Source organism: Mastomys coucha, unplaced genomic scaffold, assembly GCF_008632895.1.
Source record: "Mastomys coucha isolate ucsf_1 unplaced genomic scaffold, UCSF_Mcou_1 pScaffold23, whole genome shotgun sequence".
Lineage (NCBI taxonomy): Eukaryota > Metazoa > Chordata > Mammalia > Rodentia > Muridae > Mastomys > Mastomys coucha.
Window position 1 is genome coordinate 14,616,275 of NW_022196906.1, and position 14,203 is coordinate 14,630,477.

General features: G+C 40.3%; 2 protein-coding genes and 1 long non-coding RNA gene across 10 annotated transcripts in view; 1 reads left to right on the forward strand and 2 right to left on the reverse strand.

Annotated features, from left to right (window-relative positions):
* Positions 1-5,109, reverse strand: part of LOC116073342 (zinc finger protein 426) — a 27,493-nt gene extending 22,384 nt beyond the window's left edge. The window contains exon 1 of the mRNA XM_031345182.1: positions 4,769-5,109. The gene's annotated coding sequence lies outside the window, so the exon portion shown is untranslated. The remainder of the gene's footprint in view (positions 1-4,768) is intronic.
* A 182-nt stretch (positions 5,110-5,291) lies between these two features.
* Positions 5,292-6,179, forward strand: LOC116073345. Its single transcript, XR_004111771.1, has 2 exons — positions 5,292-5,382; positions 5,974-6,179. It is a non-coding gene; the product is annotated as an uncharacterized LOC116073345 (long non-coding RNA).
* Positions 6,180-6,911: 732 nt separating this feature from the next.
* Positions 6,912-14,203, reverse strand: part of LOC116073340 (zinc finger protein OZF-like) — a 29,690-nt gene continuing 22,398 nt past the window's right edge. For 7 of the 8 annotated variants that reach the window (XM_031345177.1, XM_031345174.1, XM_031345176.1 and 4 more), the window contains 3 exons: positions 14,005-14,085; positions 12,662-12,741; positions 6,912-12,268 (listed from right to left, as the gene is read on the reverse strand). In XM_031345177.1, coding sequence (XP_031201037.1) covers positions 10,856-12,268; positions 12,662-12,741; positions 14,005-14,085 — 1,574 coding nt within the window. In that variant the 3' untranslated portion in view covers positions 6,912-10,855. The remainder of the gene's footprint in view (positions 12,269-12,661; positions 12,742-14,004; positions 14,086-14,203) is intronic. The other variant, XM_031345178.1, reaches the window with a different exon arrangement.

Consider the following 14,203-nt stretch of genomic DNA (forward strand, 5'->3'; position numbering starts at 1 on the left):
CCCGATCAGAGGAGAAGGGAGAGGGGAGATGGAAAGGATTATGGGAGAGGGTGACCAGGGGGGAGGGCAGTGAATGGAATGAAAGTGAATAAATGAAAATAAATATATTAAAATTTTAAAAAGTGTGCCAAGGCCAGTGAGATCATTCGGTGGGTAAAGGTACTTACTGCCATACTTAAAAAAACTGAGTTCTCTCTCTGGAAACCAAAAGCTTTCTAACAGATAATTAATTTCCAAAAGTGCCGTGGTACTCCTACACACACAAAATAAGAGCAAAGTATGCTGAATGAAAATCCTGGAAGATGCTACCAATATCATACTCGTGGTCCTAGAGAATGTGATGTATACAGTTAAGATGATGTCTGGATGGGCTGTGTGTGATGACGAAGTTGCTGAGGTACTTCAAGGGCAGCCTGGAAGACTGAGGCACACTACAGCTAACACGCTGTTAGAACAGGCACAGAGGGGCTGGTGAGATGCTCAGTGAGTACAGTGCTTGCCACGTAAGCCTGATGGCATGAGTTCAATCCCTGGAACCCACATCAAGATGGAAGGAGAAAAGCAACTCTACCAAGCCGTCCTCTGACCTCTGTACACACACACACACACCCCACACAACAATAATAAATAAGAAACAGGCACTAAGTAAAAGGAATACATTAGCCAATATATAAGTAAAAACTACATACCAATTGTTGACTGAATATGATTAGCAATATTCAATTTTGTACATGGGGGCTTTGATTATGGAACCATAACACTGAGTAATACCCTGCAGGGTACTACCTATGAATCTGACACATAAAAATTATATAAATTTTGGATTTTGAATAAGATCAAAATATGTGCTTTCTGACACATGACAAAAATTTATCATATACTCACTTTATAGTATTTGCATTAAAATACAGATATATAGAAATATGTAAATCTCAGGAGTCATGAGGCAGAAGCAAGAGAAAGGATGGATTACATAGTGAGTTCCAAGCCATCTAGGACTACACAGTAAAAATCTATTTCAAAAAACATAAATGAAAATGTAAAGAATGATATATAATCATAATCTATTATGATACATTGTATTTCAAGCTCTTGAATGGGGGTCATTTTGAAATTATTAATTCAGTTGGCCTGTTGCTCAGCTGTAGGGCATTTGCCTCGAATGTACAAGGCTCTGGGTTCAATCTACAGACTGAAAAAAATTACACAGCAAAGATGAAATCATTAACTCAAGGTAGACACGTGTGTCAGAGTGCTGAGAAGTCTAAGATGTAGGAGGATAGTGTTCAAGGCTGAACCACAACACAGTAAAACCCAATAATAAAGAACTAAAAATTGAAGCTTGAAAGTTCCTTTATTTTACTCATTTGAGTCCAGAGACAGCAAAAATGCTGCTTGGGGAAAGAAATGGTAGGGAAGAAAGGAGAGAGAGGCAGGGGGAGGAGGAAGAAAGAGGTAGGGGGAGTAGAGAAGCAGGGGAAGAGGGAAGGAGAGGCAAGAGGAGGAGGGAGAGAGGCAGGGGGAGGAGGGTAAGTATGACAGGAGGAGGGTGAGAGGGAAAGAGGGAGGAGGAAGAGAGAGAAGGGGAAGAGGAGGCACAAAGAAACAACTATTCACTAGAATAGGATGATAAAGCAAATATCAGCCCAAAACAATATAAATTCAAACATAGACTCTCACTGTATAATGCTGGTGGCCTCCAACTAGTGACTTTCTGCCTCACTTTCCCAAGCACTGGGTTTCCCCAGAATGAGTTTTAAATAGCTACAAAAGATTGATTCAGAAAGTGCTATATGAGTGAGAGACCAGGGGAAAGAGAAAAAAAAATAATGCATGTCAAAATAAAATGTACATGTGTCCTCTAACCTAGAACACACAACCTTAGCTTACTCTGACAATACACCTCCATAAATAGAAAGAAAGAAAACCTGCCAAATTGGCTTGAAGCACTTGTAGTACAAGCTTGTCTATCTGAGTTGGGTTATCAGAACCCACAAAAAGAAGAAAATAACCAACAAAGTTGTCCTCTGATCACAATATGTCCTGAATATTCAGGAGTGAGCACGCACATATACTACTAAAACAATAAAATTTAAAAATTACAAAAAAAAAAAAAAAAAAAGCAGGGACATGTTTTCCATGAAAGTAACTAATGGATGTAAAAAAGGAATAGATAGGACAAGAACCAGTCGAACTATCAGACTACAAATTACTTTTTTATTTAAAAGACAAAACATCTGCAAACAGAGTACTGGGGCTTTGGCTTGGTGCAGAGTGCTTGCCGAACATCAAGTCCATGGAGCTGATCCCCAGCACTACAAACAAGCAAAGCCTTTAGAAGCAACAAAATTAGGACCACAAAACAAATGGATGCCATCCTAATAAAATACAGCCCAAGTATGTAACATCTACAAATCACCTTCCATATAATCTTCTGAAATCTATAGTGTTGGCATTGCCAAATTGTGGCACCCATATTTACTGGAAGCAAGCTGTGCCTGTTCACCCAGAACCTGGGAGACAGTGGTAAGAATACAGGTTCAAGGCCAACCTAAACCAATAGTAAGTTTTCAACTAGCCTGAACTACATAACACCCTGCCTCAAACTTGCAGTGATACTCCTGCCTCTGCTTCTCAGTTCTTGGGATTGCAGGTGTCTGCCACCAAGCCCAGCACAATGTAGAAAACTTGAATGGATCACATACCTCCAAACCCCCAGAAGCTTGGTGCTGTTTTAAAACACTGTGAAGAATTCTGAATGTGTATAGATCAGATATCACATACCTCATTTTATGTATGTATGTATGTATGTGTATATATATATATATATGCATTTATTTATTTATTTATTTATTTATTATTTTTGTGGTGCTGGGAATTGACTGAGGCCTCATACATAGTAGTCAAGTGTTCTATTCCTGAGCTATATTCCCAGCCAGTTCTTAATTTCCTTTTCTTTTGTAAACACAAGATCATATGTGGTTCACCCTAGCCTACAACTTATTATGTGGCTAAAGATGACCTTGAACTCCTAATCCTCTGGCTGCTATCAGCTGAGAGCTGGGATTAGAGTCATGCGGGCTACTGCACTCAGTTTATGTGGAACAAGGAGCTGAACCTAGGGATCTGTGCATAGTAGACAAACACTTCCAACTGAGCTGGATACCCAAATAACTCTATTCTTTAATTTTCTTGATTGAATCTAATATTGTGCTTTCAGTAAGACAATGTCCTAATCTAGGTGATGCATTACTAAGTATATAACGGTCAAGTGTTATATCTATTATTGTTTATTCAGAGATAGGGATATAACTATGCAGACTGGACTGGCCTGAAACTATGTAACTATCCTGGCATAGAAATCATGTTCTGGGGCTGGAGAGATGGCTCAGTGGTTAAGAACACGGGCTGCTCTTCCAGAGGTCCTAAGTTCAATTCTCAGCAACCACATGGTGGCTCACAACCATCTATAATGGAATCCGATGCCCTCTTCTGGTGTGTCTGAAGACAGTGAAATCATGTTCCTACTGCTTCAACTCCTGAGATTACTGCTATGTGCTACCATGTCACCCTTTATTTTCAGTTTACATCTTAGCAAAGAAGTCACCATACAAAATATCTATTGGCTGGGGAAAAGGTGACACAGACTGATGCAAGAGGTGACACAGACTGCTGCAAGAGGTGACTGTAGCACAACAGATACAGGACCATCAAATATGCTAGTCCATCTAAGATTTTTTTAAAAAGAGAAATCTGGGGGCTGGCGAGATGGCTCAGTGGGTAAGAGCACTAACAGCTCTTCCAAAGGTCCTGAGTTCGGATCCCAGCAACCACTTGGTGGCTCACAACCACTTGGTGGCTCACAACCACCCGTAATGAGATCTGATGCCCTCTTCTGGTGTGTCAGAAGACAGCTACAGTGAATTATGCCAGAGCAAGTGGGGCCGGAGCGAGTGGGGGCCAGAGCGAGTGGGGCTGGCAGAGGTCCTGAGTTCAATTTCAGCAGCCACACACATGATAGCTCACAGCCATCTGTACAGCTACAGTGTACTCATGTACTAATACACATAAAATAATAAAATAAATCTTTAAAGAAAAGTATCTAAAAAAAGAGAGAAATGGGGGGATTGTTGGGGAGAGAATACTAATTTATCAATCTTCTTAATACTTAATTCTATTGATTTTTAATAATCTAGCTTTCCACATTTCTTCTGTGAGCTCCATGCAGTTTAGTGATGAACAGGCCTAAGAACTAAGAGAAAAATATGTGCATCATGCATAAGGCCCTGAATTTGATCACTAGCACAGGGAGATAAAAGGGATGAGGAAACAAGCACAGGCCTAGGAACTTTGGATGTGGAAAAAAAGCTATTATTGTTTGTTGGGTTTTTGCTTGTTTTTTAATACAGTATTTCACCATGTAGTACTGGTTGGCCTGGAACTCATTTTGTACACCAGGCTAGCCAAGAACTCATAGAAATCCTTTTACCGCCTGTGTGCTGTGAGTAAAGGCCTGCCCACTAGGTTTTTATGAATGGACTTGAGATCTACCAACGTTTACACTCTCTCAAGAAAGAGGTACATTCTAAGAAACTAAGAAATATGTCTTTGTATCTCAAACTAGTGATCAAAATAAAGCACGCACACACTAAATAAAATACAATCTAACAATATGAATTAAGTTCTCACCCCAGACATTCGTTTCTAATTTTTTTTTAAAAAAAGGAATACGGCCTTTTCCAAAAGCCACCTTTCACTAAGTGCTCACCAGAGGCGCTGAAATCGCAAGCTTTATAACGCTGGTCACTCCAACTACTCCGGCAAAAATTCATTTCTGAGGAGAAAAATAAAAGGGCTTTTTCCACAGAAGTTGCTTTGGCGGCTTCTGAAGAGCAGGAGCCTCGCAGATGCAGGATCGCCAGGACCCGCCCTCTGCGCACTTTCCCACCCTGGCGACTGACAGCCAGCGAGTACTGGGACTAAGCCGCGCCCGCAGGCGCCCTGGCAAGCCGAGCAGAGCTCAGCCCTCTCGTTCTCTATCTTCCCGCTCCGCCTCCAGGGAATCCTCGTACCACAGAACTCACAAACGCCAGATAAGCCGGCAACTCTTCAGTGCAGAGAAGAGCCGGAAGAGACGGTCGCGGGCGTGGCGTCACTTCCGCTCGCGCTCGGCTGGCCGCGTAGCCAGCGCTGGGACCCTCCCTCGGTAGAACTCCGTGTCAGAGTTCAGGTTTCTCCGCAGCGTGAGGGCGGAGGCGCTGTCATGGCCTCACCGCGGGAGCTGGAGGCCATCGGCGTTCCCGAGGACAACATAGAATTAGAATCCAGGCTGTGATCCGGGCAACGGGTGGGAGAGGAAGTAATCGGTGGTGCCCAGGCCCCGTAAGTCCTTTAACCACAAGGTTTCTGTGGGTCCTCAGCCCACGGGAAGCTCAGCAGAAACTTTTTTGCCTGCCTCCGCTACATTCTTAGAATTCTTCTAGAGCACCCTAATTCAGTAGGAAACAGAGGGCAGCCTCGCTTCCGTAGTTATCTAGACCTCTCAAGGTGTTGGAGTTGTATTTCGTAGGTTGCGACCATAAAGGGTGCTTCAACAGATTAACCCTATCTCAGCCCATTCCACAAGCCTCAGAAGCCCGTGGAAATAATTCGAGGTTTCTGACTGGGAATCCTGTAGTTGCTGGGTGGGTCTTGGACTCGTCCTAACCTTGTATCGCCATCTTTCCCAGCAACTGGCATCTTTCCCAGCAACTGTTTTCCTAAGTCCCCGGTTCTATTGAATGCCCTAAGCAAAAAGTAAGCTCAAATCCTGGTTTTTGTCAGCTCAAGTCACAGCAAAAATGCCCACTCACTCATTTTCTACACTCCTGGTTACTGATGCTCCCCTGATAACGTGAATGAAGAGCCAGTATAACAACCAACAGCTGAGTAGCTGAGAACAGTAATGTTATTAGAAGCCTCTTGAACTTTCAGGAATGAATTCTGCTGACATCTGCTGGTCAATGTGAGTCAAAGAGAAAAGAAGCTATAATCACCTGATGAACTTAAAAGAAATGTATGGCTCTGTTCTATTACAGGATGCAAGATCAATCTGTCAAGAGACCCATTTACCCTCTCTGCCATAAATTTGTTCAGTCAGGGGCTTGTGTTGCTTTAAAAACAATATACCAGTATGATTTCTCAGCGAAAATTCACTTTCTCACTGCACACTTAGAGCTCAAGGAAAAGCTCTTTACCAAAGCACATGGGCCAATTGGGGCTAACACCTAAATAGGAGTTGACCTCGAATAAAAGATTTTACTAAATTATATACACCTTAGAGTTAGGCATTTCACACACTGTCATCCTTAAAACTTTTAGGTCCCAGCTCCTAACTAGACTTTGAACAATAAAACAGAGACAGGAGACTACAAGTCTAGCCACTTGGACAGATGGGAGATTTACATAAAAATATTGCCAGGATTATTTAAGTACACTAGTGTTGTACTTTTCAAATAGATGTGACCCAGGGTCATGTTGCCCAGCTAGAAAAATTATGATTTTTTAAAAGAAAAGAACCGGGAACTTTATGGCAGGCCAGGGCTTAGCATCCATTGTGACTGTGCTCTGTCTGTGCCCTTGAGCATGTTAAGAGACAGTTCTTTGGGACATTTACATCCTAGCACCATGATTTTATCTCTAATTGAGTAGCACACTACTTATCCTTGGGGTACTGGGGGACAGCACTCCTTCAGCTAAATCCTCCTTTGTATGATTTAATGTCTCCTAAGCAAATCCATTAGCAAATCCTCTATGACAGTGTAGTAGTACACTTGCTTCTGGGTCTCTGAAATTGGGATGCTCAGGAGACTAATGATGGCAACCTGTATGCAAACTGTCTAGTCTACTCAGAAAGAAACAATATTAACACATTTTATTTTAAAACTGGATTTAATGTTTTAGAAGAGCAACTAAAAAGTAAGTGGAGTACATAAATTTCAAGCACTGGGTAAAATTTCAGTGAAAACATCATTACAGAAAAGGTACATGCAACAAATACAAAAGAAAAAGTTTCTAAAATTCCAATTTTGTTACTAGCTGCATTATACATAATGGTCTAAAAGAATTGTTAATCAGGATTTTTCAAGTAATCAGAGTTTTAAAACTCTAACTAAAGTATATATAAAAGGCAAATCTACTCCTGGGTTATAGGTCAGTGGTTAGCATGTGTAAAGCCCTCAGTTTGAATCCTACACTCCCTCCCCCAATTTTTTTTTTAACCAAGGATACAAAAAGAAAATTAAAATATACAACCTTGTAAATACCTGCCAGAGTCAATGGAATAAAAACTATATTGGAAAGTTTAAATATTTCAAGACAAAAATTTTTCCCCTCCCAAATTATTCTCCAGGCCGCAACTCCTCCTTTGGGTACATTTGTCTTGTTTTTTATTTATTTCTGTCTTTTTAAGACAGTGTCTCACAAAGTAGCCCAGGCTCAGGATACCCTTAAATCTGTGATCCTCCTGCCTTGACTTCCCAATCCCTAAGATTACAGTATGGGGCAACATGCTGTAGTCTGAGACAAATACTCTCCAAAAGAATACTGACTGAAGATTAACTCAATTTAAATACAAGAAGAAATCATTGCAGATTGAAATACAAGGCAGACCCAAAGCTAGTTAATTATACAACCGTGAAACATGAGGAATATAAGAAAAAAAAATAAGTTTCATATGTGGAAATGAAAGCATGCCTAGAAAAATATACTCAAAATTTTTAAATGATATTGTAAATCTTAGGTATCCTATAAACATAAAAGATACTGAACAGTTTAAGGTAATAGGAAACAGGTACTTAAAATAGTATCAATTATTCTAGGTCAGGATAACTGAACAGGTTTAGAATTTAGGAAAGGAGAGGAATACATTCACTGCAGTATATGACACTGTTCTAATCTACAGCTAAAAACCAGTCAATTCATTTTAAAATCTGGCTGTTTTAGTGGTGCTGAGGACTGAAACCACAGTTCTGTGCATTGCTAAACAGGCACTCTTCTTATCTCTACTCCATTTCTTCTTACATATAAGGGAAAATTATATGCCAATGTTACTCAAGAATATCTATGATAATCTTATAAGCATAAACAACATTAAGTAGTAAAACCAGTCCACTGGGCTCAAGATTATAGCTCAGTGGCAGAGTGCTTGCCTCGTCTGGGTTTGTTTGATCCTCAGCAACCACACAAAACAAAAATGAACCTTAACTGTATCTAAGAATTTAAAGTTAACATCAGACAACTAATAATAATCATTAATAAATGACCGTCTTATTTTAGAGTCCTTTTAATCATTCCAGTATTTATTATTATGGAACAATGAAATCCTAGGTACTTGAATGCTACCAGCAAATGAGTATGGTCACCTCAGCAGATGCAGGGAAAGCAATTCATGAATCCAAGAGGAATTTCGCCTCACAAATAAAGAAATGCTATAAAGCCATTAAGAAAACCCAGATATTAAAAAACCCTTCTATCCTAATAAGCAAATCGGTATAATGGAGAGCATACCTCATTATAATTCTAAAGAAAAATATGCCTTTACTACTTTCACTAGTGTGCTGGACATCTTACTAATTCATGTAAGGAAACAACTAAAATAGAAAAAAAAAAATACCATCATTATCTACAAATATGACTACCTGTCTGGGAACCAAAAGAATCTGTGAGCCTCCGCTCAAGTTCCTGTTAAATCTAACCCTCAGCACAACTGCTCAGGCAGGGCCTGCCTTTAGAATCTCATCTGACAGTCAGGACAGTGAGTGCAAACCTCATCCCACAATGCTGCCATTTTCTTATCAGTAGAGGAAAAAATCCTCATTTTCAGGCTTTGCCATATGAAAGCGACTGCATGCCAGGAAGACTCTACTCTAGTAGCCAAATATTTTGTTTTCACGTGTGTGCATGTGCATGTTGGTGTTTCCACATTTGCATGTGGCATGTGGAATCCAGAAGGTAATGTCAAGTTTCCCCAATCACTTTCCATTTTATTTACTGAAGCAGGGCCCCAAAGCTTGTGGATTCAAGTAACCTAGCTACCCAAATCCCCTGAGGATTCCCATCGTACTTCGCAAGCATTGGGGTTAAAGGGGCCTGCTTCCATGACCACCTGGTGCTTAGATGGGCCTCAGGTCTGCAGGGCCAGAGCTTTGCCCTCTGAACCACTTCACTAGCTCCCATGTTTTTATTCTTGTGTGAGAAAATAAATTGTTGCATATGGTCTGTCCACTGCAGGAGATGAAAACTAGCTATTCAAATGCTAGGTAAGGACTGTTACCACTGAGCGAAACCTGCAGCCCTAAAATTCTATCCAAAAGTGGTAAGCAAAGTACAAGGATTTATAGATATGTAAATGCCATAACAAAACCCAATACTTCGCTAACCTAAAACCTCGTTTCTTTTAAAGGGAACTTTTAAAGCACCATAGTTTATGCTGTTTTGTGTTATATGTATGGTGCATACATGTGTGTGCAAGTATGGCATGCCTGTAGAAGCAGAGGCTAATTGTACAGCAGTCCGTGCTCTCCTCTGACGGTGTGGGCCCCTGGGATCAAACTCAGTTCTGCTCACAATCACCTTTACCTTCTGAGCCATTTTGCCAGCACTGGCTATAGTGTTTTGTGGTACTATGCCAGTGCAGTAAAAAAAAAAATACCACTTAAGCACATGCAAGTAGCCTTGAAACTGAGTGACAGGTAGAGGCTATTCTGGTGAGAACTAACTTCCTTAGTTAAAAAGGAAGAACATGTTATTACAACATGAAGAAAAACCAATTGGTGATATGTAGTGATACTGAACCAAGCAGATCTGTATTCTAGCATTTTGTGCTAGAACTTAGAGAAGTGGCAGTTAGAACTTGAGAGTGGTAAAATCAGAAATTTATCTGTAATTAAAGTGTTCAAAAGGAGCAACTTGGTTCCTCCTGAGTGCTTTTAGTAAAATATGAAAAGGGGAGAACACTGAAGCTATGAAGAAATTGTTAAACAAAAGAGAACTGTACCTTTAAAAACTCTCAGCCTATCCACATTACAATAACTGAGAAATCTGTACTAAAGAGACTAGGCCAGCTAGGAATATAGGTCAGTGGCAGAGTCCTTGCCTAGCGTCCACAAGACCCTCAGTTCTATCCTCAGATCATCAATTCCAACCAATCTGAGGAATATGGACAAGTTACTGTCACTTCAATCCAAAATGGATCCAAAAGATGGGACAAAACGGATGATTTGAATTTTATAAAGGATCACAGGGTTAGCATCTGTAAATAGACTAGCTATTAAGAACAGATAGGAACTATTTCTTGGTTGGTATGCTCATCAGAATCAATGGGGTCAGAGTAGTTGCCTAGGAGTGTCTTTCCACTATCCACCTGTGTCCTATATTACTTTGGCTTGTGGTGAATTTTCACATTAACAAGCCACACTGGCAGCCATTAACCAAAAAAAAGGCTCAAATCTGTTTTCATAGCATTTAGAAATGTTATGATCATGAAGAGTCAGGCATCAGAATGAGGCCACCGAGTATACCGGCCTTACTTATGAGCCACAGATGCTCAGACCCAGATATCCATGATAAGGTCCCAGGGGAACTGGAAAAGGTAGCTCAGTGATGGAGTGCTTACCTAGCATATGTGATGTTCTAGGTCAATCCTCAGCACTACCCAAAAGAAGAAAAGTTTGAGGGGGCACCTAAATGTCTTATTTCATAAAATTAGGATGGTGTCTAAGGCCAGTGTGAGTTGCTATAACTCACACAAAGCAGTTAAGCCTAATCTGATGATCTTTGGTGTCACTGTCAATATTTAAAGGTGGCAACAGATGGGCTAAATAGCAACACCCATAGGCTCACACTGATAGGGCTTCTCCTCAGTGTGAACTCTGCTATGTTTCCTCAGGCGTGAGTAAACAGCGAATGCTTTCCCACACTGCTTACATATATACGGCTTCTCTCCAGTATGGGTTCGCATGTGAATGTTAAGGGATGTAGAATATATAAATGCTTTCCCACATATGTTACACACAAAGGGCTTTTCGCCACTGTGAATTTTCAGATGTTTAGTGCGATGGGAGGAAGTAATGAAGGTTTTCCCACAATGAACACATTCAAAAGGCTTCTCTCCTGTGTGAGTTCTCACATGATGAATCAGGCCAGAGGTCCTGGTAAAGGCCTTCCCACACTCCTTACAAGCAAAGGGCTTTTCTCCACTATGAATTCGTACATGTGTGGCAAGGCCTGAGTACTGAGTGAAGGCTTTCCCACATTCCTTACATTCATAAGGTTTGATTCCAGTGTGTGTTCTTATGTGTTCGGTAAGCTGAGTAGATCTAGAAAAGGTTTTTCCACATTCCTTACATTCGTAAGGCTTTTCCCCAGTGTGAACTCTTATGTGTTCAGTAAGGCCTGACCATCGAAGGAAGGCTTTCCCACATTCCATACATTTGTATGATTTTATTCCAGTGTGAATTCTAACGTGATCATTAAGGTATGACATATTTTTAAAGGCCTTTCCACACTCCTTACATACAAAGGGCTTTTCTTCATTATGAGTTTTTACATGTGCAGAAAGTCGAGAATAATTAGCAAAGGACTTCCCACATATCTTACATACTTTGGATTTTTCTTCAGTATGAATTGATACGTATTGAGTTAGATGTGAGGAAACCGTAAAGGCTTTCCAACATTCTTTGCAGTCACAGAATTTTTCTCCAGTGCACATTCCCATAGGATTATTAAGGCATGCAAAATACTGAAAGTCCTTTCCACATTCCTCAAATTTGTAGGGGTTTCTTGCATTGAGAATTGGAAGATGCATAGCAAGGCTTGTAGGATGAATAAAACCATTCCCATATTTACTCCAGTCATAGGGTTCTCCTCCATTGTGAGGCCTCATATCTGGCTGAAAGTAAGACTGATTAAAAAAGGCTGTCTCACAGTCTGTGCATTCAAAGGGCTTCTCATTTGTGCTAGTGCTCGGGTACATGATGTTTGGAGTCAGACTGAAGAGTTTTCCACACTGATTAAGCTCAGAAACGTTCTGTCCAGTAGAGGTTTCCTTGAGCAGTGAAAGAATGTCTTTCCCATACCAGTTACACTCAGAACTGTATCCTTGACTTTGCATGCTCACCTCTGTGTTAGGGCATAATTGTTCACCCAACACATTTCCACATGGCTTAGAGTCACACAGGTCCCCTTCATTATGGTTTTCTGTCTGCTCATGAAGGGATGAATCACCCACCTGAAGACAAAAAAACAGTTTTATGTTCATAATGAACTTTATAGTTTCTTTTCCATGCAATTATTTCCTGACCTTTAGTTTTTCCAAACTGAGTGACAGATTGCTTTGCCAAAATCTTAATGACTAATTATATGCACTAAAAAAAGTGGTTCCATAAAATTGTTTAAAACTTCCAATTCTAATTGCATATGTGGAAATATATATTTGGGGGAACAATGAGACAAAATTATGATCTATTTGGGGAATCTCCCAATTCATGATATTCTAGATAGTTCTTCAGAAACATCAATTCCTCTAAGAAGCATACTACTCATTTCAAATCTCTCTTCTATATGATTTACTACAAAGGATCCCCTTCTTGAATATGAGACAGAAAGTCCTTGCTGATCTTACCATTTCTGTTGCACTGGAACTTTGCATCCTAAAATAATTCTCAAGCTCTGAATCGTCAATTGTAGGTTGTAGTTCCAATTCTTAAGTTAAACAGAAAGAAAAACATAAGAAGTTCAGAAAATGAATGGCATGTTTAGGAGTAGGGGTCATTTGTCCTTCTTTTCAAATTAAGCACATTAAGAAAATGAAAGTAAGGACTGGAAAGTTAGCTAGTCATTAATGGCTAAAGCTGAAAACCAAAATGATAAGAAAATAAAGACAGGCAGACATATAACACATAAGAGAATCTAGTTTGCATTCAAGAGTAGCCTGGGCTATAATTCTAAGACTCTGTTTCAGTTATACTAACAGAAAAACAAGAAAAAGAGGCAGGGGAGATGGATAGTTGGTAAATCACAAGGACTTGAGCTTGAACCCTATAACCAACTTTAAAATGCACGGCATGGTGGTAAAAATCATAATCCCAGTACTGTAGAGGCAGGGACAGACAGATTCCCTGAGGCTCACTGCTCAACCAGCCTAGCATGATGAGTAAACCCCAGATCTCCATGAGATCTTAAATATATAAGGTGGAAGCCACCTTGTCACCAAACTTGACAACCTGTGTTCAAGCCTTGGTAGTGACATGGTAGAAAGAGAATATGACTCCAAAGTTGTTCTCTGACTTCCACATGTGTGCTGTGATGTGTATTGCACAGCAGTACAACTGCACAGAGAGATTTAAGAATTTTATTTTGTTAAAAATTCAGCATTAGCCAGGCAGTGGTAGTGGACGCCTTTACTTTAATCCCAGCACTTGGGAGGCAGAGGCAGGTGGATTTCTGAGTTCGAGCCTGGTCTACAGAGGGAGTTCCAGAACAGCCTGGGCTAAACAGAGAAACCCTGTCTCAAAAAGCGAAAAAAAAAGAAAAAGAAAAGAAATGTAGTAATGAAACTGCTCAGTAGGTGGAATGGTTGCCTCATAGGCCCTAGCTCTGCTGGTTCAATCCCCAGCACCTCCAAAACAAGAACAACAAAAAAGCCTTAATAAAAACAGAAAAACAGAGTCGACATTTTATGTAACAAACTACAAACTGACCCTGTGACAGTTACAGCAACAGGGAAGTCATAAAGCTCTGGATAAACAATCAATATTGAAATATTAAATTTAGGAAAGGGAACACATAGGCTGTATGACCTAGGTATGCCTGAATACACAGAAACAATAGATTATGTGAAATGGCAGATTATCTCACAGAGAAAAATGGATTCAATTTCTGAGGCCAGTACATTGTAAGAAAATTTGATTATAGTTGCAAAACAATACCAAGCTTGTCAAAACAGATTTCTCTATGAATACTCACGTGGAGGAACAGCACTTTCCACCACCTCTAACTCTTCTTGTTTTAACCAGGGGGTCAGACTAGGAATGAAGAATTGACATCCTGCATATACAGAAACATATATGAGTGAAAAAGGCTCGCCCAGGTGGTGATGATGCATGCCTTTAATCCCAGCACTTGGGAGGCAGAGGCAGGTGGATTTCTGAGTTCGAGGCCAGCC